Source organism: Peromyscus maniculatus, chromosome 8 (assembly GCF_049852395.1).
Source record: "Peromyscus maniculatus bairdii isolate BWxNUB_F1_BW_parent chromosome 8, HU_Pman_BW_mat_3.1, whole genome shotgun sequence".
Lineage (NCBI taxonomy): Eukaryota > Metazoa > Chordata > Mammalia > Rodentia > Cricetidae > Peromyscus > Peromyscus maniculatus.
Window position 1 is genome coordinate 73,510,697 of NC_134859.1, and position 24,676 is coordinate 73,535,372.

Below are 24,676 nucleotides of genomic sequence, written 5' to 3' on the forward strand. Positions count from 1 at the left end.
CTTACGGCAACCACTAACCATTCTACCTTAGTCACTGCTGAGTCAGGGACTGGAGTTCCATTTCCCCCATTGTTCTTACTTGTGCACTCTCTGCATGTTCCAGCATCTCTTCAAATTCCTGATACTCTTCATCATCTGGTTCAGTGCCTGAGAGGCGAGCTGCCCTGGCCATGAAATATGGAGGCAGCTCTCCAATGGCTGTACCAATACCCTGTGTGAAAAAGAAAAAGAAAAACAAAAATAAAAACTTACTGTGAGGTTTAGTTTTCAGCATAGTAACACAAAAAAATCAAATTATATTTTTCTATATTTCCAAAAGCATTTTGAAATATATACATCTGCTCATAATTCAAAGTTTGGGAGTCTGAATCCTACTTCTGACTTGTAAGCCAGGTGAGAAAGAAGAAATAGATTCTGAGACACTCCTAGGCGCATGACAGACTCATATAACGTCTCTCCTTAGGCTCTGGGGCCTTCAGTGCTTCCTTCACGGTTTCAATCCAAATGATGTGATAGGTAAGAAGAAAGTCTCTATCACTTGGAAGGCACAAGTTAGAATATCAGAAGTTTGAAGCTACAAAGTAAAATCTATCTCAAAACCAAAACCAAACCCTCCAAACATGAAACAAAAATCACCAGGACAGCCATTAGATTAAAATTCTCCAGGACATTTCAGATAATCTCAATATAGCCTTTTCTTTTCTTTCTTTCCTTAAAAAACAAACAAACAAAAAACCCTGAAACAAACTGCAGCCAAGAAGCCCCTGAAAACTTAGCATCAGGATGGGTGATTGTTAATACAGGATTTAAAAATGTCCCATTTCCTCAGTGATTCACACTTCAGTCACTTTGTAGATTTATGTTTTTGACGAGAAGGTTTTCGTTGCTGTTGTTTTTCCTTAATCGGTTCAGGACATAAAGACGAAAACAAAGTTTAGACTTAAGCAGCTTAAATACCAGACAGACCATAATACGACAGAGACAGTCTCCGGAGAAACCTTCACCCCGAGCCAGACAGACCTGGTCCCCTGCTCTGAGTCACAGTGAATAAAGGGTTTGCTAGGTCACAAAACAAACTCAACTCCTTCAGCTAGCTCTGCTCTAAACTCACTGAAAGAGCCCTTGAGGGGACTGGAGAGAAGATGGTCCAGTGGTTCAAGGTGCAAACGGCTCTTGTAGAGGCCCCAAGTTCGGTTCCCAGCACCCACATCAGGCAGCTCACAACTGCCTGGAACTCCAGCTCCAGGGGATCGGACACTTTCTTTTGGCCTTCGCAGGCAGCTGCACTCACGTGTACACATTCACATATATACAAATGGTTACATTATGATTAAAAATAAATTTTAAAAAAGCACCAGGTGTGGCGATGTACCCCTTGAATCCCAGTACTCATTGAGGCAGAGGCAGGGAGATGCTTGTGGGGTTGAGGTCTTGTCTAAAAAGAATCTTTGAAGGAAATTATCAAATTTAAACATTTTGTGTCTTTAGTGTATAAAACCAGCAGTCTCCAAGCATAAATCCATTATCTACATGTGAAATAAGAACTTTGAAAAAGACATGTTTAAGTGCCCCAAAGTAAGTCTGTGTTGAAGAAGAGAGGAAGAGAGAGGTGAAAGAGCCAGGTGTATGGAGGGGAAAAGAAACAAGAGAAATTAAGGTTGATTAGCTTTGGAGGACACAACAGAGAAACAAGACATTCATTTTTAAAATGCAAAGGATTAAATATGTATCCTTATTTTCATATATGAACTTAATCTCAGGACAACCAAATTGGTGATGAGGAAATCTTTTCTACGAAGTCCTCAAAGCTGGGTATGGAAGCGCGTGCCTGTAAGCCTCTGAGGATAAGAGGTTAGACAGAGATTCGAAGACAATCTGGGCAGCAGAGTAAGACACTTTCTTAGAGGAGAAAAAGGTATTTTAATTAATAACCCAAAATTATACTTGGAACATTACTATTTTTTTTTAAAGATTTATTTATTTATTATATAGTGTTCTGCCTGCATGTGCCCCTGCAGGCCAAAAGAGGGCACCAGATCTCATTACAGATGACTGTGAGACACCTTGTGGTTGTTGGGAATTGAACTCAGGACCTCTGGAAGAACAGCCAGTGCTCTTAACCTCTGAGCCATCTCTCCAGCCCCAGAACACTACTATTTTTCTGAATGGTTCTCTGTATTACAGCTATGGCTGTTCTGGAACTCACTTTGTAGACCATGCTGGTCTCGAAACTTACAGAGATCCACCTGCCTGTCTCCCTAGTGCTAGGATTAAAGGCTTGTGCCACCACCTCCCAGCACCAGTGCTAATGTCACAAAGGATTCATTATTGCACCTTGTGACAGAAATACACAAAGCTATTCCTGTTAAAAACATAAACTATGCCTGGGAATGGTGGAGTACACCAGGCAGGCGGATACTAAACCAACCTGGTCTACATAGTGAGTTTCAGAAACCACAGCTACACAGTGAGAGCCTGTCTCAATTAAAACAAACAAACAAACAAACAAACAAAAAACACCTAAAACTAAAACAAACAAACAAACAAAAAAAAAACCCTCAGCCAGGCGGTGGTAGCCCATGCTTTTAATCCCAGTACTCGGGAGGCAGAGGCAGGTGGATCTATGGAGTTCTAGACCAGCCTGGTCTACAGAGAGAGATCCAGGACAGCCAAGGCTAAACAGATTGTCTCAAAAAGCTAAAACAAAAATCAAAGACTCCCATAAACTTCAAGGATCTCAATGTATCAACTCACAGGAAACTCAGGAAACAGAGGCAGCCAGTAAAATCAGCACTTGGGAAACCATTTGACAAATTCTTTTACTCAGTCAACAAGCTTGAAAAGAAAAATAACAGTTAAGAAAATTTACCCAGCCAGGCATGGTGGCACATGCCTTTAATCCCAGTACTTGGGAGGAAGAGGCAGTCGGATCTCTGTGAGTTTGAGGCCAGCCTTGTCTATATAGCAAGTTCCTAGCCAACCAGGGATTTGCAGAGAAACCCTGTCTTCAAAAACAAAAACAAAGCCGGGAGGTGGTGGCGCACGCCTTTAATCCCAGCACTCAGGAGGCAGAGCCAGGTGGATCTCTGTGAGTTCGAGGCCAGCCTGGGCTACCAAGTGAGCTCCAGGAAAGGCGCAAAGCTACGCAGAGAAACCTTGTCTCGAAAAACCAAACAAACAAACAAACAAACACAAAACAAAACAAAAAAAAAAGGAAATTTAACCTTTTAACCATTAAGTAGACAATGACTTTAAAAAAACGACTACTAATTCCTTTTAATGTGTATAGTAAATTCCAATGATCTATTCATGCAAGCCCTAAGGGAATACATTAGCTCTAAGACAGGTGAACATGAAACACTAGTTGCAGTTTGGTAAAAGTACATGAAGTTCATTTTATTTCTTTCTGTACTTTTGGGAAACTTAAATTAGCAACAATGACACTTCAGATAAACCTCATTGGCTACAAAATTACCAATGTGCAAAGCTGAACTTTTCTTTCCATAATAGAAAATAGAAAAAAGTTCATTACAGCATTTTAGTTCCTATGTAACTTCTCTAAGTTCCAATGTGAAGTCAAACGTCAACCACCCTGAAGCAATCATCTGATTCAGACTTGTGACCAGTTTCCTCAAAGCTAATAAGGAAGTAGCACAATGGAGTGAAAATAAATCAAGAGCGGTGTCTGCTCTTAGCTGATCACACTGATTTTTATATTTTAATGCTTCATATTTTTCATAAGAGAAAAAGAATGGTAATCATGTTAGTAGTCAACTACTGGACAAATAAATAAAAGGACTATACTCATCCAGGCAGGTTCTCAAAAACATATTACATTAGACACAAAGTTAGTTACCTCAAATCAGGCACTGAGGACTCAGGCTTCCATGGTTCTTAAAAATAATTTTATAAGGCTGTAGCTTACTTGGTGAAGTGTTGCCTAGCATACATGAAGCCCTGGGTTTGACCCCCACCATAGCATAAATTGGTAAATTCCTACAATCTTGAGATAGATAGACACAGGAGGATCAGACATCAAAGTCATCCTTGGCTACATTATGGGTTCAAGGCCAGTGTGGGACACATGAGACTTTGTCACAATAATAATGATGGTGATGATAATGTTCTAATTTCTTTTTGAAGAAAAAGTGGCGTTCAGCACCCCACTGCTCCCTCTCTACTTTGGACCTGGAATGGCTTTTAAAGGCCTATAAGGCAAGGGTGTGGCCCTACATTGGGACTATGAGGAGGAGGCAGAACCTTGATGAAGTGTGGCCTGTTGGAAGGTTTTCGATTCCTCCAGTCTCTTCTTTTTTGTTCCTCATATGCTATGAAGTGGGCAGCATGCTCTGCCGACTCCCTGTCCACCTCAGGCTCCACACAGAGCCCAGTGGTTACGGATTAGAACTCCCCAAACTGAAAGCCAAAGTAGCCTTTATCTCAGGTATCTGTTGTACTAATAAAATACTCACTCACACAGATGCAAACTGAAAGATACTGATCAAATCTATCAAAGAATTCCTTCTATGTGCTCCAAAGGACATATGAAGAACGTGGAAGTGAGGTTACTAACTAGAAGTGACATAAATGATAATGGCTTTGTTGATTTAACATACTCATGATAGTGAAGTCTAGAAGGATATTTTAATTTGAAAATTAGATTAAAAACTTTTCAGCAAGATATCATTAAGTCAAGCAAGACATTCCTCAAAAAAAAAAAAAAAAAAAAAAAAGTAAACACAAAACCAAACTTTAAAATTAGGTAAACTCTAGCAATCAAGGCCACTGTACATTCTAAATCAGGTTTCAGGTTTCCATACCTAGGAACTGTCGACATTTTAAGAGTGTATGTCAGCCGGGCAGTGGTGGCACATGCCTTCAATCCCAGCACTCGGGAGGCAGAGCCAGGCGGATCTCTGTGAGTTCGAGGCCAGCCTGGTCTCCAAAGTGAGTTCCAGGAAAGGCACAAAGCTACACAAAGAAACCCTGTCTCGAAAAAAACCAAAACCAAAACCAAAACCAAACAAACAAACAAAAAAAAACCAAAAAAAAAAAAAAAAAAAAAAAAAGAGTGTATGTCGGGCTGGAGAAATGGCTTAGAGGTTAAGAGTACTGACTGCTCTTCCAGAGGTCCTGAGTTCAATTCCCAGCAACCACATGGTGGCTCACAACCACCTGTAATAAGGTCTGGTGCCCTCTTCTGGTCATACATGCTGTATACATAATAAATAAATAAATCTTAAAAAAAAAAAAAAAAGAGTGTATGTCACAAATAATGTAAAATTCACTGACATTCATTGTATTCATTAGTGTTAAGTAATTATCACTGCTTTTAATATTTTTCATCAAATAGAGAAAATATGAAGCATTAAAATATGAAGCATTAAAATATGAAGCAAAAATATGAAGCATTAAAATATAAAAATCAAATATTTTTCATCAAATAGTACTTGGGGGCTGGAGAGATGGCTCAGTGGTTAAAAGTGCCTGCTGCCAGGGTTCAGTTTCCAACACCCATGGTGGGTGGCTTACAACCACATAGAACTCTAGCTCTACACCCTTTTCTGGTTCCCTCCACACCCTCCAGTGTCCACAAACACATCCAGACCCAGACCCAGACCCAGACACCACACACACACACACACACACACACACACCTAAAAAGAAATAGAAGAAATTTTGTCCTCATTAAGCATTAATTAAAAAAAAAATTAAGTTAGCATACAAAGTAATGCCCCCAAGTACAGAGTCTCTATTTGATGAGAAATATTAAAAGCAGTGACAATTACTTAACACTAATGAATACAATGAATTCCTAGGTATGGAAACCTGAAACCTGATTTAGAATGTACAGTGGCCTTGATTGCTAGAGTTTACCTAATTTTAAAGTTTGGTTTTGTGTTCACTTTTTTTTTATATATAGCATTATCACACATACTTTTCCCCTCAGGTGTCCTCTCTCTTTTTATTATATTTTTAATATTTATTTATTTTCCTTATGGGTACAAGTGGCTTGCCTACATGTATGGCTGTGCATCACATGTATGGTGGTGCCCACAGAAGTCCAAAGAGGGCACTGGATCCTCCGGAACGTAAGTTAAGGATGATTGTAAGCTGTAAGGGCTCTTAACTACTGAGCCCATCTCTCCAGTCCCTAATATAGTATTTTCAATGGTCATCTATATTTAGCACTTACTAGAACAAACTGTGTTGAATGTCATGCCCTGGTCATATTCTATTGTGTATATACATCACATTTTGTCTATTCATTCATTCATCTATTGAAGAATAATGGGCTGTTGTCCTACTTTTCACTATTGTGGGAATGCTGTTAACAGTGACATGTAAGTGTCTAGCTATTCTCATTTCTTTTTTGTATTTATGTAGATATGGAATTAGAAGAGAGTCATTATGATCATTCTCAGTTTAATTATTTCTCTGCCAATCTGTTGCACATAGCAGCTAACAACTTTACAGCTGTGCTACCAATTTCTTTACATCCTGGAAGTCACTTATTCTCCATTACATTGTTATCATCATCATTAATATTGGTAATATTATTATCGGTTTTCTGAGACAAGGTCTCACTCTGTAGCTCAGACAGCCTCAAATACATGCCAATATTCCTGCCCTAGCCTCTTGTGTGCTACCATGCCTGATCTATCATCATTTTAATAATAACCATCCTAGTGTCCATAAGAAGGGATACCTCTTTGTGGTTTGGATTTGCATTCCCCTAGTAACTGATGCTGCTGCTCACCTTCTCATATACTTATTGACCATTTATGTATCTTCTTTGGATAAACGTTTACTCTGGTACTCCTGCACAACACACTCTCATGTTTTTGAACCCACTGCACATGCCAGGCAAGTGGTCTATTACTGAGTGAAACTCCCAGTCTCTCGTTGACCTTTTTTTGGAGGATTAGGGGGAGGTGGTTTCAAGACAGGGTTTCTCTGTAGCCCTGGCTGTCCTGGAACTCACTCTGTAGACCAGGCTAGAGAGATCCACCCGCTTCTGCCTCCTGAGTGCTGGGGTCAAAGGCCTGCACCACTGCTGCCTGGCTTTTGTTGACCTTTTGAAATTCAGTTTTCCTTCGACTGTTGGTGACAGGAACTCTTCAAACACTTGGATGTGTTCCAGAGCTCATCACTGTGTACTCAGAGGATGCTTGCCCTGATCTACACGTTATCTCTTAGTCTCTGCGTGGTACCCTGTGGCACAAGAGACATGTTTTTAAGTCTTTTTTCCCCTGTGCTTTTGTTATGAAATTTAAGAAATCACTGCCAAATCTAGCAGCATGCAGATTTTTATTTATATTTTCTTCTAGAAGTTGGATTGTCTTGGCTCAGCTTTAGGTTTTTGATGTTTTTAGTTAATCCCTACATAAGATATAAAGTAAAGGTTTAACTTCATCTTTTCAAATTCGGGCATCCAGGTATGCAACAGCATTTAATGAAAAGGCTCTCTTGTAAATACTGGGGACAACAGGCACCAATTAAAAAAAAAACCCAAAACTCGATGCTAGCTGGGGCATTGTGGCGCATGCCTTTAAACCTAGTACTCAGCAGGCAGAAACAGGCCGTCCTCTGTGAGTTCTAGGCCAGCCAAGGGCTACATAGTGAAACCTTGTGTCAACAACAACAACAACAACAACCCCCCCACAAAACCCACCAAACGGAAAAACAAAGCCACACTTGATATGTATTTAGATTTTTATAAGACAAAAGACAGTTCTAATGAGAGAAAGAAGAAAATACCCATTAGACAAAACCCCATACCTTGGGTAAAGCATGGTGCTGACTGCTGTGAGGACACACATTCAAGGTAAAGTCTGTATTTTTCGGGAGCCAATCAGTGTTTGGCAAGTAAGTTATCACCTAGGTCAGTTTAGAGCACGAAGCCTGGCTGAAGAAGCACTTCGGACAGCACACACCAGAAGAAGCTGAGGAAGGCCACTATCGCCACCAGCCTTGACAGGAGCTTTCTTTTTGGCATTAGTATTAATCTAGCCACATAAATAACCTTTTTTTATTTTTTATTTTATTTTTTTTAAAGATTTATTTATTATGTATACAGCATGTATGACTGCAGGCCAGAAGAGGGCACCAGATCTCATTACAGATGGTTCTGAATCATCATGTGGTTGCTGGGAATTGAACTCAGAACCTCTGGAAGGACAGTCAGTGCTCTCAACCTCAGCCATCTTTCCAGCCCCCGCCACATAAATAACTTTTAAAAGAAAAAAATTAAATAGGAGTCAGGTGGTGGTGGCGCATGCCTTTAATCCCAGCACTTGGGAAACAGAGGCAGGCAGATCTCTGTGAGTTCAAGGCCAGCCTGGTCTACAAAGCAAGTTTCAGGACAGCCAGGGCTGTTACACAGAGAAACCCTGTCTCAAAAAAAAGAAAGAAAGAAACTGTATAGGTAGCCTCTTTTTTAGCATGTGCCAAATGCCTTCTGCTTTTCTAATAATAAGTTTTCATAATAATCTCCTCAAATCTATAAAACATACAACTAGTATAATGAATCTGTTTCCAGTGTTTATAAAGAGCAACAGGAAACATGACAACTCTTCCTGCCTTTCATAATTAACAGACTTAACATATGGCATTTCCTTTAGCATTCCTTCAAAGCAAACATAATTGCTGGCTGAGGATGTAGTTTAGTGGAAGAGCATTTGCTTTTAGCAGTGCCAGGCTCAGGGTTTGATCTGCACAACCACCAGGGGAAAAGGCCTAATACATAACTAAACTGTCTCTTCCACAGCTGGATAGAAGGGTTAGTGGTTAAGAGCATGTACGTCTCTCCCAGAGAATCTGGGTTCAATTCCCAGAACCTACACAGTGGCTCACAACCCAGTTCTGGGGCTCTGATGCTCTCTTTTAAACTTTGCAGGTACCAGGTACACAAGTGATATACATCGTACATGCAGGAAAAATACTCATACACAAAAACATATACCCCCAGAACCAAAAAACTTGCTTCTTCTAAGTCATGGTACCAATTACTGCTTTAATTAATTAGATTTCAATTTTAATTTAATTTTTTCTTTTCTTTTTTTTTTTTTTGAGACAGGGTTTCTCTGTATAGCCCTGGCTGTCCTAGAACTCACTCTATAGACCAGGCTGGCCTCAAACTCAGAGATCCACCTGCCTGTGCCTCCCAAGTGCTGGGATTAAAAGCAGAAATAAAAATTTTTAAACTGTGTGTGCTCATGTATGCATACTCATGCGTACATGCTTGTGTGTCTGTGCATTTGGATGTCATGGCACAGGTGTGGAGGTCAGGGACAATGTGTGGGAATTGGTTCTCTCCTTCTACCATACAGGTTCCAGGGACTAAACTCAAGATGTTAGGCTGGGCAGCAGACACCTTTACCCGGTGAACCACTGGCTCCTTGAGGTAAGATCTGTATATGATCTTTTCTATGTGCTTTTATTTCCTAAGAAACTTTGAGGAAAAGAAAACTTTAGGGGAATATAAAATTAATGAACTAAAGAGTTAAATGATGTATGCCTTAAGAGGAAGTTTAAGGAAAACACCAAGAGAATGATTAGGACAAATGAAAACGGGATCATTACATAACTCCATAGTCTGAAATCAGCACTGCAAGGAAGCTTAGCTTACACAGAGAAATGCTGGACCTTTTCACTAACAATGCTGAAAGTGAGGTAAATTCTCTAAGCACAAACACTGTGTTCATTTAATCTATCAGTGAAATACATGACTACTTTTCTTTTTTCTTTTTTTGTTTCTGCAGTCTAGTCTGACAGGGAACTTGCAGTCCTGCCTACGTCTCCAAAGTACCAAGATTAGAGGCATGGGCCACCACGTGCAGCTCTGTAACTACTTAAGGAGCTTTGTGCCTTGGAAGTCTGCAGCAGGTGGCTTCACCAATTTTTCACTGCCTAGGCAAGGGTAGGTCACATTCTGAAAGGTATGACACAGTGTCAAGATGCCAAGATTAGTTTTAGGTAAATATGAAAATGCAGATCTTACCCACATGCAGGCCTCAATTCTAACTTTTGAGATGATACTCCACAAAGAAACGGCTCCTTCGATGCCTTCTTCATGTGGACAGATAATCTGGTCAGGATAGGGTGGCTCAGGGAAATTAACCGAATTGCATTCATAAGCAGCTAATGTAACTGAAGCTATGTGTGGGCCCTAGAAAACAAAATGTAAGAAACCCTTGGATGAGAAATACTAATGAAAAAGGAAATTTGATGCATGTTATTTCAACATCATGTTAATTACTATGTAATACAAGGAAAATACTGCTTTCAGGAAACAAGACTCTGCGTAAACACACATTCTAAGATGTAGTTAGCAACTGGATAAAACAATTTTCCCCAACAGAGTTCTAGGCAGCCTATCTAATTTTGGGCTTGATTTATATATTATTTACCCAGAATTACTTGTCAAATGTTATCCCTGTAATAAAACTTTTCTTTTAGGTACAGTTTGAGAACATTACCTACCCTTTCTAGTGAGTTCCTAAAAAAAAGATGAAACTGTGTAACCACTTATGAGTTTTACTTTTTGAAGTTTTTTCCTAAAGCAACTTTTTTGATATTTTGCTCTTTTATTTTGAAATAGTACAAATTATTAAACATAAATTAAGCTATATTAATATTTAGAATGCAATGAAGTCTTATTTATATACAACGATTCCTAATTGTACATGATGAGTCATCTGCATGAAAATCATCTACAGAGGCTTGGAGATCAGTTGAGGGTGGGTACCAACCGCTCTTGCAGAGGACCTGACTTCAGTTCTTAGAACCCACTTTGGATTGTTTACAAATGCCTTCTAACTCCAGCTACAGGGGAGCTGAGGCCCTCTCCAGTCTTCCGTGGATACTTGCATGCATACGTGCACGCACACAATATGTGCACGCACACGAGCACACACATGTATATGCACACAATTACAAACAAAATAAGTTAGAAAATCAACTGTAGGATTGGTAAAAAATAGGGGCTGATGAGATAGCTCAGTGAATATGCTTACTGTGCAGACCCAACTACATGAGTTCAATTTCCAGAACTGACATAAAAGAGTTAAGAAGAGAATTGGCTCCGCGTTGTCCTCTGACCTCCCTCCCCCCACTAATAATAAATAAAATAAATACAAGAATTGGCAAAACTGTAAATTTCCAAGTTTCCTGAGCATAGATTGGTGGTTGTCTGCTAGTATATAATATGTAATAGCCATTATCTGTTAAAAGAAAAATACTTTTGTAGAACAGGTTTGTACACACATGAAATTCTGTTACTGACCATACTGTGTGAATATTTCTGAATGTGAAGGTTTTTAGCGAAGATTTTTCCACTGACTTCATAAATGAGTCAGACCTAAAAAAAAAGTGGTCATTGTGCATCAAAGCCTTTTAAGGTCAGAGAATAAATGAATTTGTGATTTAAAAAGCCAGCTATATAAGATGCAGTGATGGGGGCTGGAGAGATGGCTCAGAGGTTAAGAGCACTGGCTGCTCTTCCAGAGGTCCTGAGTTCAATTCCCAGCAACCACATGGTGGCTCACAACCATCTGCAATGAGATCTGGTGCCCTCTTCTGGCATGCAGGCATACATGCAGGCAGAACACTGTATACATACTAATAAAAAAATCTTTAAAAAAAAAATGTAGTGATGAAATTGAAGTATCTCACGGGATGACAGATGGTTAAGAGGGTAAAGGCATTTGTCATCAGGCCTGATGACTTGAGTCCCAGAAACTACATGATAGATGGAAAGAAGTGACATCACTAGTTGTCCTGACACATCCAGTGCACACTGATACCTGTGCTTGGAAACAAATTCAAGTTTTTAAAAAGAAAATGAAATAGTATAAAAGTCCTGTTTATTACAAAGATAGAAAATTATTTATTTAAGAATTATTTTTATTTTATGTACATGAGTGTTTTGCCTGCATGCAGCTGTACCTACTTGGTACATGAGGAGGCCCAAAGAAGGAGATGGACGCCCTGGGCCTGAGGTGAAGGATGGTCACGAGGCACCATGAGGGTGCTGGGAAACACATCTGAGTCCTCTGCAAACAGAGCAAGCGCTGCCAACTGCTAGGCCACTAAGCCACTTCTCCAGCCCCAACGACTTCTTCTTATTACTGTTAATATTCGTACTTGTGTGTGGGTATCAGCACAGGAGTGCAGGTGCCCAGGGAGGCCGGAGGATGGGAGTGCCCTGGAGCTGCATGCAGTTGCAGACCACTGTGTGCCTGCCACCTGCTGTGGACCTAGGAGCCCGACTCTGCAGAACAGCCAGCACTCTCAACTTCACCTCTCCCCAACCGCCCTCTCCATGTCTGTTTACTTACTTGCTAGTTTTTCAGACATTTGTTTTTAAGAAAGATGTTTAAACATCTATTTGACCTTTTTACTTTTTAGTCTTTGCTTCTTTTTTTCCTTGGATTTTAATTCTTGGGAATTCTTATATAGCAATATTCAAAATTTAAAGTATTGATGGTTTAAAAAGAATATATTATTTGTTTGTTTGTTTGTTTGTTTTGTTTTGTTTTTTGAAGACAGTATCTTATTATGTAGCCTTGGCTGTCTAGGAACTCATTAGGTAGACCAGGCTGGCCTTAAACTCACAGACATTCACTTGCCTCTGCCTTCCAGGTGCTAGGATTAAAGGCGTGCACCGTCAACCCTGGCTAAAAAAAGAGTATTTTTATTTTGCTCCTTTCTTTTAAAAATTTATTTATTCTTTGGCAATTTCAGATATGAATACAATATTTAGGTTATATCAATACCCCAAAAGTCCTTTCAGGTACCCTCAATCAGGCTTTAAAAATAATCATGTTTAACCATGACAACTAAAACTTGTTTTTTTAAAAATATTATATGTAGAAAATAGATTTCACAGTTGGGAAAAAAATTATTTTCTGATTCTACCAAAAAGAAAACAAATATAAAAAAAAATCTTGAATTACAAGTTTAGATAGTCTTAATAACTCCAGAATAACAATACAATGACATCTAGCAAATCCAGTATACAAACAATAACTACAATCAGGTATAGTGGGTGGGAAGCAGAGGCGGGCAGATCTCTGAGTTTGCACCCGGAGTTTTAGGCCAGCCCAGAATATATAGCGAGATCTAGTTTCAGAAACAAAAACCACACTTTTTTCTTTCTTCCTTTTTTTGTTTTTTCAAGACAGGATTTCTCTGGGCAGTCCTGGCTGTTCTGGAACTTGCTCTGTAGACCAGGCTGGCCTCGAACTCAGATATCTGACAGCCTCTGCCTCTCAAGTGCAAGTGCTGGGATTAAAGGCGTGTGTCACCACTGCCTGGCCAAAAAACAACGCTCTTAACATGAGAAAACAGAGATATATGATGGCAGTATGGAAAGGAAGAAAATGCAAGAGTTGACTGTCCTTTTTCCGTTGGCTACAAATCCAGCTGGACTCTTTGAAAAAAGGAGATGGGTGTGCTAGTGTAAATCTGAAAATAAGGTAACAATGGTTGGGAAGTGGTCCAGCTGGTCGGTGGAACCTTGCCTGGCAAGCCTAAATTCCTTTGAATTCCAATCCCTGGGGTGTCTATGTGGGTGTGACAGACTTCTGTGATATAATTCCAAAATATAGATTAAAATACAAATTAAATATATTATTTTATAAAATAAACTTTTTGATATAGTTTTAATTTTAGTGATTCTAAAAGAGTGAATTCTCACCAATTTCATAATTTTCCTTAGGATGACTGTTCCAGCCTAGGGTGTGGCAAAGTTGCCCGAGGCCCGCCTAGCATGCCCAAGGCCCAAGCTCCATCTTCAGAGCACAGGGTGGGGTGGGGGTGGGGGTGGGGTGACTCTCATGACTGCAACCCAGCACTCAGAGGTTTGTTTCCCCAGCTACAAGCAAGATCTGCAACAACCTAGCCAGGCACAGTCTACATATGGAGTTTCAGACCAGCTAGGGTCATACAGTGAGAGCCTTTTTGTTCATTCATTCAAGTGGTACATACTTCCCATAGCCCACCATTAAGTCATGATTACTCAGTTTGAAGGCAGATGTGGTGGCTTCCAGACAAAATGAAAGCTAACAGGCTTGGCTAACAACTCAATTCTACCCTTTGTTCCTTTTCACAAGTCTATTTGTAGCCCCCACCTTGACATTTTAGGTTGGACTGTATTTACTGATAGAAAACCTTATAGTTCTTTTCAGCTTTATAGCTGAATTGTTCCTAATGTAAGGAACTGAAGTTTACCGCAAACAAACAAGAACAACTGTGTTTGGAATCCAGTCATTTAGGAAATCACATACATTCAAGTCACTCATGCTCTCTTTCTAGTGCTGGGATTGAATCCGTGGCCTCACACGAGACGCAGGTGCTCTGGACCTCATCTATCTAGAACCCCTAGAAGGCTAAACCATCTTTTAAGCATAATTTCTAAAATGTGCAGGCCTCGAGGGAGAGGAAACTGCAGTTGGTATGTAAAATAAATGAAAAAAAAATGTTATTTAAATAAAATAAAGGAAAAACAAGTGCAGGTCTCACCAATGTATTATATGAAAGTTGTACTTTAGCTGTATCAAAGAAAGAAGTGAGCCAGGCTAGAAATTGAAGCACAGAAAAGGATTAATGGCTATTGCCAGGATAAACCAAACAGGTTAACAGAGAGTCCCCACACTCAAGGGTGGAGAAGGAAAGCAGAGGGGAGAAACCGCTCAGTGGCCTGGGGGATAAAACTCATCAGTATAATACACATCTGGGAGATAATGGGCTTCAGAAAAACACTAAAAGAAATAGTGGCCAAACATTTTACAGATTTTATGAAAAAAAAAACCAAAAACAACCTGTGAAAGCAAAGATCTAGGGAAAAAACAAACGTTAGTGAGAATCCATGAGAAAACAAAACAAACCGCTGGAAAGAAAAGCATTATAGTCAGAGTGGCAAGTCTCAACCACAGGAAAAACCTTCACGATCAAGAGGGACCAAAAACAACACCATCCAGAGAGAAGACAGGGTCAGACCAACAATCAAAATAACGGGGACAAAAGACAAGAGAATTTACTTTTGTAAAATGCTAAAAGAATGAAGGAAAATAGATGTAAAAATACACTTCAAAAATAATATGAAATTTGAAGACCATGGGCAATACAGATTTTCCTCTTTATTTGACTCTTTCAGGAGATAAGCAGTTGTTTAAAGTGAAGGCCGGCGTTTGAAACCTGGAGCTTATGCAGGGATGCTTGGCTCAGTCTGGGAGGAGGGGACTGGACCTGCCTGGACTGAGTCTACCAGGTTGATCGCAGTCCTCGGGAGAGGCTTTGCCCTGGAGGAGGTGGGATTGGGGGGTGGCCTGGAGGGAAGGGGAGGGAGTGGGAGTGGGGAGAACAGGGGAACCCGTGGCTGATATGTAGAACTGAATGGTATTGTAAAGTAAAATAAAAGGAAAAAAGAAAGAAAGAAAGAAGGAAGGAAGGAAGGAAGGAAGGAAGGAAGGAAGGAAGGAAGGAAAGAAAGAAAGAAAGAAAGAAAGAAAGAAAGAAAGAAAGAAAGAAAGAAAGAAAGAAAGAAAGAAAGAGAGAAAGAGAGAGAGAGAGAGAGAGAGAGAGAGAGAAAGAGAGAAAGAGAGAAAGAGAGAAAGAGAGAAAGAGAGAAAGAGAGAAAGAGAGAAAGAGAGAAAGAGAGAAAGAGAGAAAGAGAGAAAGAAAGAAAATAAAGTGAAGGCCGGGCTGGGAGCACAGCTTAGCTTACAGCACTTGCTCTCATGTTTGAACCCCAGGCTGAATGTCTAACACCAAGGAGAAAATAAAACGTACACTTACAGCATCCTACTCGGGTGGGGGCCGTGACCTCTGTAGAGGTAAAATGAAGACAAGAAAAGCCTAAGAGAAGGAAATGGAGAGCACCGCTCAGACTGTCACATCACACACACACACACCTGACGATTTGCCTTCTGAAGTTTAAGGTACATCTGCTACAAACCTCACAACAATCACCACAAGTTCCTTTAAAACCACGGCAAGTAAGCCAATAAAGAGGATACTAACCAAGGTAGAGGGAGCAAGTGGGGAGGAAGAAAAGTGACAGACTGAACTCAGAATCCTGCACCAGTTCATTCAACCAGCGAGAGAACTACTTTAGCTAGAGATAGACCAAACAGGCAAGTGAAAAGGCAGAGACTGTGAGCCTTGATTAGTAATACAAGCAGTTACAGACATTTGAGGGCTGGAGGGATGGCTCAGAAGTTAACAACAATGGAGGCTCTTCCAGAAGACCTAGGCTTGGCTCCCAGCACCCCACAGCAGCTTCTGACTGTCCACAATTCCAGTTCCAGGGGATCTGACATCATCTTACCTCCTCAGGAAGCAGATGCACACACATGGTGCAGAAACATACGTGCAGTGAAACGCTCATACACATAAAATAAAAATTTTTAAAAGTCTTTTAAAAACTATAGTTATAAATGGGAGCTGAGTCAAGTAAAAGGAAAGGGCCAGCAAAGACAAAAACCTAAACACAATCATAAAAGATGGAGTGGCTATATTAATATCAGACAGACTTAAGAACAGAATAAGAGGAACATTTCATAATGGTAAGTTAATTTTTAGGACGCTAAAGAAATTTTTAACATGTATATATTCAATAACAGTGGCAAACACAAAAAGGAACACTTGACAACTGAAGAGAAAAATAAACAGCTTCCTGACTATAGTGGAATTTTCTTTCTTTTCTTTTTTTGGGGCTGGGATTAACAGACTTGGCTTTGACAATGTCACCATAGCCCAAGCCACCCCTGAACCCCCGAGCTTCTATTTCTTCCTTGCAAATGCTATTATTACAAGTGTCCATCACTACACTTAGGTTATCACTGAAAGTTTCAACACCACTGTGCTGGCTAGTTTAATGTCAACTTGACACAAGCTAGTGTCATTGTGGAAGAGGGCACCTCAGCTGAAAAAATGCTTCTGCAAGACTGGCCTCTGGGCAAGCCTGTGGCATATTTTCTTGACTGATGATTGACACGGGAGGACCCGGCTCTCCATGGTGTCACCCAGCGTGTCACTCCTTGGTTGTGGTCCTGGGTGCTGTAAGAAAGCAGGCTGAGCAAGCCAGGAGGAGCCAGCCAGAAAGCGCTCCTCTCCGGTTGCTGCATCAGTTCCTGCCTCCAGGCTCCCTCCTGCAATGGAGCACCATCTAAGAACTGTAAGCTGAACTAAACCCTGCCCTCCCCATGGTGTTTTATCACAGCAAGATGACATGACAAGGTCAGCACAGGGGAAGTGACAAATGAAGATTTTAAGGTTTGTTTTTTTTCCAAATTCAGTATAATCTTTCTAATCTAACAAAAAAGTTTAGCTAAGTGGGACACTGGACATCTGGTTTTGTTTCATTTTGAAATTCCATATCTAGTCTCATAAATTGTATTTATTACACAATATTTCCTGAGGTTTGACTAATGGAATGATTCTGCTTTGCTCAGGATAATACACAAAGAACTTGTTTAGGAAAGTCTGTTGGGGTCAGAATACACCAAAGTTAGATCAGAAGGTAGGATTTCTAACAGGAGTGGACATAAATATTTGTCTGTGAAAAATGCTATTTTAAGTTTCCTAGGGATTTTGTTATTTTTGCAGCTACAGCTCAGGCTGAACTCAAATGGCAGATTCTCCTGCCTCAGCCTCTCAACTTCTAAGATTACAGGCATACGCCACCATTTCAGACTCAATTCTTTTTATACAAATTTTAAAGTTACATTCCTACAATTTATATTCTTTCCAGAGTAATGTACAATAAAAAACCTTCCAACTCAGACAATTCTGTGGGATCTCTTTTTACTCTAACTTTAGTAATGATTATGTACTGTTAGTTCTATATTAAAATCAGAAAAAAATCTTAAGCCTTCATTTTTGTTATTTAGAGACAAGTTTTCACTGTGTAGCCCAGCCTGGTATTCACTAGTGAAATTAGGATGGGTGCTACCACATCCCAAAGAATACAAAATTTAAAAAATGAGGCTTTAATTTTTAAAAGCTTACATTCATTTAATGGATGGGTGAGGAGTGCATGTGTGGAGGCAGAGGACAAGTGGTGGGCGGTGCTTTGCTTCCTCCATGTGGTCTTGAGGCTGGAGCTCAGATGGTCAGGCTTGGTCGTCATCATTACCTGCTGAGTCATTGAGATGGCTCAAAAACACTTTTCTAGAAGTGAGTATTTTTGAGATTATATCAAACAAAACAACCCTAATCTGGTGGTAAAGAGAAATTTTAAATTGTGCCTGCTAATTATGAAGTATCTAATGTAAGTCCAGAGAAAGACCTCTTGATGTCACAAACACAAATTAGGGTCTTCATAAGGAGGCATGAATATATTTTAACTTCAATCAGTAAAAATGTTCTAAATGTAAAATGGTGAAATAGTATGTGTATTTCTACTTTATTTCAAACAAACAAACAAACAAACAAACTAACAAACTAACAAACCATTTTCTGGGTTTTGAAAATTTCAAGTTCTTTGTAAGTACACTAGAGCAGGTTATAACTTATTACAATTAAACTTATCCCTTTGGCATGGAAGGAACTGAGAAGGCCATATTCTTACTAAGGTTTCATTAAACAGAATATATAACCCTGGAAACCACAGAGAGCTGGAGATATCTCTGCGTTTACTTTTAGGGCTGTCTATCTTTTAAAAAATGAAATTTAAAATGCTTACATTAGTTAATTAGGAGCTGATTTAGTTAAGTCTCTTTGTATGACGAAGTGTGTGTGGGTAAGTACTCCTAAGAAGACAAGCTAACACTCAGACTCTTGAGGTAGCTGTCTTAGAACGATAATACATTCCTAACGAGTGGCGTCGCTCCCTAACATCTGTAAAGTCAATTCATAGCTGAATCTACCATCTACATACAGAAGTCAAGGGAGATCCCAAAGGCAAAATTTCCAATCAGTTTTGTCTGGAAAACTCAGGGCAAAGGTAATAAAATTGAGTCCTGTGCTGACTCACTGGGAAAACATGTATTTGCTTCACTTGTTCACTAAAGAAGAAAAGGACCGTGGCCGGCCTGGAATATGATTCATTAGGGATATCTGGGAGATTAATAAATGCAAGGAGATGACAAATGGTCTATCACATGACTTGCAACCTTTTCTTTCTTTTTTTAAAGTTTGACTTTTAGGGGACTTTAGAAGCCCTTTCTACACAGAAATTCTACTCCCCCAAAGTTAAAACCCATTGCTTTTCTCATCAGTCAGAAGAAGTTATGATCTACAGCAAGTAATTCAAGGTAGAATATAGAACTAACTTCAAGTAGATGCCAAAAAGCTGACCTGCTCTTTTTTTTTTTTTTTTTGATTTTATGTGTTTGGGTATTTTGTCTGCATGTATGTCTGTGCCCAAAGAGGCCAGAAGAGGGCATCAGATCTCCTGGGACTGGAATTACAGGCAATTGAGAGCTAGCTGTCATGTGGGTGCTGAGCCTCTGGAAGAGCAGCTTTTTAACCACTGAGCCATCTCTCCAGCCCCTAGACCTATTCTTAGATTCTTTTGGTCAGGTCTCAAGCCAGGCCCCAGTTCTTCTCTATAAAATACATATGGTATCTAAACACCATAACCTGGGCATTACCTAATGTGAGTGGCACATCTTTATATCTGTTAGTAATTTAACAAGGTATAATTAGAATTCTGTTTTATCTTCCTAATATAACAAAACGTTTAAAAAATATAACAATGGCTGTGCTACCTAAGGCAAGAATATATAATTATATTTTAAGAGTATAAGTACGTAGTTGCTAGCTACAACAAAAGAAGTGTTCATTATAACATTAGCCCATGAACCTTTTGGAAGCTATTTGATTATAACAGATTAGTACACATGAAGGCAGACTTCATGTTTCTCCTGTAAAACCAGGTAACTCACGGGCGAGGTGCCTCCTTAGTGCAGCAGGCAGCAGGTCAGTCTCATAATCCAAGAAACTTAAAACTGGTTTTAAAGTTTACAAATAACTGTATAGCATTAAGTACAGTATGATGTTTTATATACAACATTTACACATTGTATATTGATAAACTCAAGATTTTTAGCAGATCCATCACCTCAAATATTTATCATTAAACCTAATTGAGAGGCAGGCACGGTGGCACATGCTTTTAATCTCAGCACTCAGTTGGCTAAGGCAGGCAATCTCTGAGAATTAGAGACCAGCCTAGTGAGCTCCTGGACAGCCAATGCTAAATAGTGAGACCGTTTCTCAAAACAACCAAAAGAATAAAGGAACAAAAACCAAAAATCAAAGAAAACAACAACAAAAATCTAACTGACTTTTTTCTTTCTTTTGGTGAAGTACTGGGGTTTGAACTCGGGCCCTTGAGCATGCTAACTACATGCTGCTACACATTCTTCCACTGAGCTTCATTCCTAACCTCTTCTAAGCAAATTCTGATCATAAGTTGACTTAAGGATTCAGAATAAATGGACTACATATTTATGTAGAGCTGTTTAAAAAAGAAAAAAGCTAGTGCAAGTTGTTTGACCCACTCTTTGAAGCACGCATTTACAAATAGTGACCTAAGGGCAGGAAGCTATCCAGTCTGAACAAACCCCTAATGTCCTGGAGACCTAGGTTTCTGCTTTTGATGTGGTGATGCTCATGAGAGTTAGCACATGAGTCACTCCTTGGGGAAGACAGGGAAGAGAGCTATGGTGCCCTTCCCCATCAGACAAAAGCAAACAGGCCTTTTTTTCTGAAAAGGGGCTGCTAATCTTCCAGGAAGAGCTCTGACTCAGAGTGTTCAGGCCCACAGTCACTGTACTTATAGAAGTCGGTATTGAGGGACACCAGAATCCAATGTGGGGGGATTTCTTCCTTCTCTGTGTTGAAGGTGGTCACCAGAAGTAGAAATGATAGTGAAGAAGACAGCTACCGGTTTGGCTTAGAGAATCATCCCGTCACGGTACGAAACAATACAGCACTTCACTAACTGAAACTACCTCCCCACATCGCTTTACTCCATATCAGTGATGTTTCCCAAATACTGATTTTTAGCAATAAGGAATCAAGAGTCAAAGGGTACCAGAAACATCTGTACCTCAGGAAACAGTCTTAAGGCAGCACAGACTGCTATTAGACACTGTGCACGGAAGGAAACACAGTGTCATCCACCACAGCGATGTCTGCACATGAGAAAACAACATGCCAGACTTCTAAAAGGTACAATTTCTGCCGCATTTTAAAACAGCCCAAACATAAAAATAAAACAGGCATCTGGACAGCAATACTTCCCATCTTTCTTGCATTTAATTTCTACCAGAGCTTTTGTTGAAATACTAATATTAAGAAAATGTCTCGGGGCTGGAGAGATGGCTTAGAGGTTAAGAACACTGGCTGTTCTTCCAGAGGTCCTGAGTTCAATTCCCAGCACCCACATGGTGGCTCACAACCATCTATAACGAGATCTGATGCCTTCTTCTGGCCTGCACACATACATGCAGGCAGATCACTGTATACATAATGAATAAATAAATCTTAAAAAAAAAAGAAAATGTCTTTTAAGTAGACATTTTCAAAGGACAGTACCTTACGATTATAATTTCTAATAAAACTTGGTCAATTTTATAATATTCCAAATTTTTCTTTCACACTGCTTTTAGAAGGGAGAATGCTAATACTTTAAGCACATAGCATTTTCCTACTTTGATACCCAAATATTAAAAAAAGCCAACAAGTGAATTATGTTAAAGAACACTTGTCTGTAAAGCTAACATCCTTTCAGGTCAAGTACTGCTTCTTACAGGCACAGTGGGTGTGAAATGGGGCTTTAAGTCTTTCTGCAGGAAACTGCTCCACCTAGTGTCAAAAACTGTCCATTCGGCAGATAACACAGGACTAAATTTTAGCCAATGGAATTATTATAGTTTTTGCTATAATTACCATTTTTGCTAGTTGAGAGATAGGGGCTCATGTAGGTTAGTCGACTCTAGAACTTCCTATGTAGCTGAGGATGGCCTTCAACTCCTTATCTTGCCTTCAATGTGCTGAGATTAATAGGCGTGTGCCACCACACTCAGTTTATTTAAATGTAAGACTTTATAAATCATTGACGGCATACAATGGACTCTATAATCATTTTCTCGCCCCATAATTTAATTCATATAATGTACCTATATATAAAAGAGTGTGACTGAGATACATTTGCTTAAATGAGTGGCTGTATTGGCCATTAGAAATTCTAAGGAGGTAAATCAGATTACCGGAACCCAAGCTTCTTTTCACGTGTGATCCTTTAGAATTTAAAAGTTCACAGGGGTCTGTCCTTGTTTGGTCACTTCTCTGTACATCCCCCTCTCCCATCCCCTTCCCCCGCCAAGACAAGGCTTCTGTGTAGCCCTGGCTGTCCGGGAACTCACTCTATAGACTAGGCTGGCCTCAAACTCTATTCACCCACCTCTGCCTTCAGAGTGCTGGGATTAAAGTTGTGCGCCACCACCCAGCATGCATTTCCTCTTTTTTATTTTTACTTTTGAGACAAAGATTCATTAAACAGTCAAGGTTGTTAAGAATAGCTAACGGTTGGGGGCTGGAGAGATGGCTTGGTGGTTAAGAGCACTGGCTGCTCTTCCAGAGGACCTGGGTTCAATTCCTGGTACCCTACCCATATGGCAGCTCACAACTGTCTGTAACTCCAGCTCCAGGATCCGATGCCCTCATGCAGACAAACACGAAGGCAAAACACCAGTGCACATGAAATAAAATCAGTATTAAAAAAAAGAACAGCTAAGGGCGGACTATGGATGCAGTCAGTAGTAGATCATCTGGCAAGCATGTTCAAGGCCACTGGTTTGATCCCTAGCACTTCAAAGGGAAAAAACTAGCTAAAGCACATAAACTGAAAATGACTGCTTTAAAAAACCAATCGAGAGCCGGGCGGTGGTGGTGCACGCCTTTAATCCCAGCACTCAGGAGGCAGAGCCAGGCGGATCTCTGTGAGTTCGAGGCCAGCCTGGGCTACCAAGTGAGTTCCAGGAAAAGGCGCAAAGCTACACAGAGAAACCCTGTCTCGAAAAACCAAAAAAAAAAAAAAAAACCAATCGAGAAGCCAGCGATCACTCGGTGTTGGCAAAAAGCAGCTGCTGCACAAGCCTGGAAACTTGAGTTTGATTCACTGAACTCATATAAAAAGCCGACACAACGGTGTGCATTCATAATGCCAGCACTCTCATGGTAAATGGGAGGTGGAGGTGGAGGAAGAATTTGCTGGAAGCTCAAGTATGCAGTGCAGCCACAGAAACAACAAAACCCTACCTCACGGCCGGGCGGTGGTGGTGGTGCACCTCTTTAATCCCAGCACTTGGGAGGCAGGAGGATCTCTGTGAGTTTGAGGCCAGTCTGGTCTACAGAGCGAGTTCTAAGACAGCCAGGGCTACACAGAAAAACCTTCTCTTAAAAAAAAAAAAAAAAAAAAAAACAATAACCAAACTAAAACAAAACAGAACAACAGCAACAAAACAAACAACAACAATAAAAACAAAAAACCCTGCCTCAAAAAATCATGTAAAATGAGAGAAGAGACTCCTGAAAAATTGTCCTCTGACCTTCACATATGCACTGTGACATGCAAACCCTTAGTGGTCTTTGGTGTTTCTCCTTTTCTTATACTCTCAAAATCGAAAACAAATACCCTGAAGCATTGTAGTAATATTAACTAGTTGCAATATTTTCCTGAATAGTTTTATGTACTAGACATCATGCTTGCAAAACATTTGTTTTGCCATTTAATCCTCAAAACAATCGTGTATCATTATCATCTTCATTTGCAGTTGAGTAAGCTGGGCTTTAAAAGTTAAGCAACATGCCAGCAATCACATAGCTAATACTGGAGTAGACAGTCCAACCTAGTTACTGGATTGTTTCCCTTGTAATCAGAACTTCTGCATATTCTTGACTAATAATGGATGGAAAACCACATGAGGTATCGAACACCTGTAATCTCAGTATTCCGGAAGCTGTGATAGGAAGGATGCTATGAGTTCAAGATCAGCCCAGGATATGTAGCCGTGAGAATTAATTCCTATATATAAATGTGCAAGTCAATGGGGAAAAGGGCTAGCTCAAAATTGCTGTGTTGAGGACTGTGGAAAACTATTAGGAAAAAGTGATATTTTAACCCTTATGCAATCACTGATCCTTTAAAAATTGTTTAGATTTATTTTGTGTGTATTCGTGTCTTGCTTGCATACACAGCTACAACACCATGTGCTTGCCTGGTACTCAGGTCAGAAGAAGGCACTGGATCTCCTAGAACTAGAGTTACACACAGCCCCATTCACTAGTTGTATGTAAGCAAAATGTATACACATGAATATAGATAAATAATAAACCATGTCTCCAAGCTAAGAGAGTCACTTGATGGTCTGGGCTTTGGGTAAGGTTTGCCCTACTGGCAAATACACAAGGGTAGGACTGTGTCAGTGAGGAACACTTACAGACAGATACACAAGGGTAGGACTGTGTCAGTGAGGAATACTTACAGACAGATACACAAGGGTAGGACTGTGTCAGTGAGGAACACTTACAAATACACAAGGGTGGTACTGTGTCAGTGAGGAACACTTACAGACAGATACACAAGGGTAGGACTGTGTTAGTGAGGAACACTTACAGACAGTTACACAAGGGTAGGACTGTGTCAAGTGAGGAACAC

The 24,676-nt window shown here is 40.0% G+C and overlaps 1 protein-coding gene across 2 annotated transcripts in view; it reads right to left on the minus strand.

Moving 5' to 3' along the window:
* Vmp1 (vacuole membrane protein 1) overlaps positions 1-24,676 on the minus strand; it is a 105,713-nt gene that overhangs the window by 50,714 nt on the left and 30,323 nt on the right. For both annotated transcript variants that reach the window (XM_006983196.4, XM_016001747.3), the window contains exons 6-7: positions 10,004-10,171; positions 80-211 (exon numbers count right to left, since the gene is read on the minus strand). In XM_006983196.4, coding sequence (XP_006983258.1) covers positions 80-211; positions 10,004-10,171 — 300 coding nt within the window. The remainder of the gene's footprint in view (positions 1-79; positions 212-10,003; positions 10,172-24,676) is intronic.